At 48.9% G+C, this 2,934-nt stretch overlaps 3 protein-coding genes across 3 annotated transcripts in view; all 3 read right to left on the reverse strand.

Annotated features, from left to right (window-relative positions):
* LOC117958237 overlaps window positions 1-2,934 on the reverse strand; it is an 859,617-nt gene that overhangs the window by 769,964 nt on the left and 86,719 nt on the right. The window lies entirely within an intron of this gene.
* The window catches only part of LOC117958276, a 20,233-nt gene that overhangs the window by 14,780 nt on the left and 2,519 nt on the right, over window positions 1-2,934 (reverse strand). The window lies entirely within an intron of this gene.
* Window positions 1-2,934, reverse strand: part of spns1 (spinster homolog 1 (Drosophila)) — a 14,573-nt gene that overhangs the window by 2,309 nt on the left and 9,330 nt on the right. The window contains 4 exon segments of the mRNA XM_034894626.1: window positions 82-285; window positions 1,142-1,294; window positions 2,490-2,632; window positions 2,722-2,788. Of these exon segments, the coding sequence (XP_034750517.1) occupies window positions 82-285; window positions 1,142-1,294; window positions 2,490-2,632; window positions 2,722-2,788 (567 nt within the window).

A 2,934-nucleotide genomic window follows, 5' to 3' on the forward strand; every position in this document is an offset into this window, starting at 1 on the left:
CTCTTTATATAGACCTTAGTGGTCCCTAATACTGTATCTGAGGTCTCTTTATATAGACCTTAGTGGTCCCTAATCCTGGATCTGAGGTCTCTTACGTAGGTGGCGATGGTGCTGCCCTGAGCGCAGACGATGGCCAGGTAGAGGAACGGAGCGGAGAGGAGCAGGCCGGCGGCGCAGACCAGCGGGTCGGCTCGGGGCGTCCTCTTCCTCAGCTGCCGACTGATCAGCACGCCGCTGGTCACGCCCAGCACACCCGTAACCACGGTGATGGCTCCGAAAATCAAACTGTCAGAGGAGAAACACGGCGTCAGTCTGCTGCTCTCTCCGTCAAATAACCCTAACAATCAGATTCTCCCACACACACACACACAGAGAGACACACACACACACACACACACACACACACACACACACACACACAAACACACACAGAGAGACACACACACACACACACACACAGAGAGAGACACACACACACACACACACACACACACACACACACACAGAGACACACACACACACACACACAGAGAGACACACACACACACACACACACACACACACACACACACAGGTTGCTGTGTCAGCGCCTTAACCCACTTTCGTCTAATGACCCCGTTTTACTTGCTAATTTATCTTTTAAACCGACAAACGGGATCAAAACATAATTTTTCTCTCCCCGTTAATAGTTTTCTAAATAAAGTCTAGGCCCGCACGACTAATCGTTAAAAATCGTGATCTCAATTCAACCTGTTCACAATTACTTTTTTTTATGACTTTAATTCTTATTTAACTTTACGAGCCGACTGCATCACAAAAGCTACTACTTTTTTTTTTTTTTTTTTTTAAATCATAGACAGTATGAAAAACAAGCTTTAATGCTCTCCCGTCTCTCCATCGGGGCATCTGTGTCCACAGGCCTGTGGTGATGACCGATGTGATATAAACGCCAAATGAAATCTATGTTTGGTCTGTTTGGCCAGTTAGTTTTGTTTTGTCATAGTCAAAAGAATCGTGGCAGAGAATCGGGATATCAACTCCAAGCTAAAAAAATCATGGTTCATATTTTCCCCTGAATCGTGCAGGTCTAATGAAGTCCCGAGGTGGTCCACCGGGAGGGGCAGGTGTGCCCCTGTCTTACCTGTCTGAGGAGGCGCAGTTGCCCTCCACGCAGGGCGCTCGCTCCCCGTTGAAGACGGCGGCTCTGAAGAGGAACGTCGGCGCCCACAGAGCCAGCGAGCCGGTGACGAACGCCACCGCCGTGAAGCCGAAGGTCGACAGCACGAAGCTGGAGCTGCAGAGGAGACGGACACAGATCAGCAACAGCAGCAACTCACAGCAACTCACACAGATCAGCAACAGCAACTCACACAGCAACTCACACAGATCAGCAACAGCAACTCACAGCAACTCACACAGAAACTCACACAAGATCAGCAACAGCAACTCAAACAGCAACTCACACAGATCAGCAACAGCAGCAACTCACAGCAACTCACACAGCAACTCACACAAGATCAGCAACAGCAACTCAAACAGCAACTCACACAGCAACTCACACAGCAGCAACAGCAACTCAAACAGCAACTCACACAGATCAGCAACAGCAACTCACACAGATCAGCAACAGCAACTCACAGCAACTCACACAGCAACTCACACAGATCAGCAACAGCAACTCACACAGCAACTCACACAGCAACTCACACAGCAGCAACAGAAACTCAAACAGCAACTCAAACAGCAGCAACAGCAACTCACACAGCAACTCACACAGCAACTCACACAGCAACTCAAACAGCAACTCACACAGATCAGCAACAGCAACTCACAGCAACTCACACAGCAACTCAGACAGCAGCTCAGACCGGGAGACACGCTGTTGGCTTATATTCCATTGGCAGAAAACACGAAGGAATACAATGTAACTAGTAACTTAAGTAACTAAACCTGTCACATGAATGCAGTGGAGTAACTAAAGTAACTAGTAACTAAAGCTGTCAAAAAAAAGAGACTAAAAGGTGATGAAAAGGAGACTAAAAGGTGATGAAAAAGAAGACAAAAAGGTGATGAAAAGGAGACTAAAAGGTGATGAAAAAGAAGACAAAAAGGTGATGAAAAAGAGACTAAAAGGTGATGAAAAGGAGACTAAAAGGTGATGAAAAGGAGACTAAAAGGTGATGAAAAGGAGAAAAAATTGGGACTAAAAGGTGATGAAAAGGAGACAGAAAAGTGATGAAAAGGAGACTAAAAGGTGATGAAAAGGAGACTAAAAGGTGATGAAAAGGAGACTAAAAGGAGACGGCGTTCCTACTCCTGCTGTGTAACCCTGGTCGTGGAACACAGAACTCTGATTGGACAGATAGTCCAGCAGTAAGACCGATTCTTGACTTTGTGAATCGGAATCAAATCGCGTGGTAAGATCAGTGATGATGGCCGGCCCCCCCGGCCCCCCCGCCCCCCCCCCCAGCGAGGGATGCTGGACCTACTTCTTGCTGAGGGCGCGCAGGTCCTCCAGCCAGCTGGTCCGGTGCACCTGATGCTCCGGATGGGCTTCTATGGCTCCTCTCTCAGGCTCCTGGACCACGAAAATCAGCAGCAGCACGGCGATCAGGCCCAGCCCCGGAGTGACCTGGAAGAGGGAGCGCTGTGAGGGGGCAGCAAAGTACCCCATTACCCTAGGGGGTGGGGGGGGGAAATCAGAGAAACTGGTCCACTTACCCGCAGGGCCCAGTGCCAGTCCTTCGCCAGGTTACCGACCTGTGAGCCCACGATGTACCCGAGTCCGCTGACAGGGAGAAAGATATCGACAAGACGGTCAGACGGACCCCTTCATGTTTGGCGTTTATAAGATAGAAGACCTTAGTGGTCCCTAATACTGTATCTGAAGTCTCTTTATATAGACCTTAGTGGTCCCTAATACTGTATCTGAAG

Source organism: Etheostoma cragini, chromosome 15, assembly GCF_013103735.1.
Source record: "Etheostoma cragini isolate CJK2018 chromosome 15, CSU_Ecrag_1.0, whole genome shotgun sequence".
NCBI lineage: Eukaryota > Metazoa > Chordata > Actinopteri > Perciformes > Percidae > Etheostoma > Etheostoma cragini.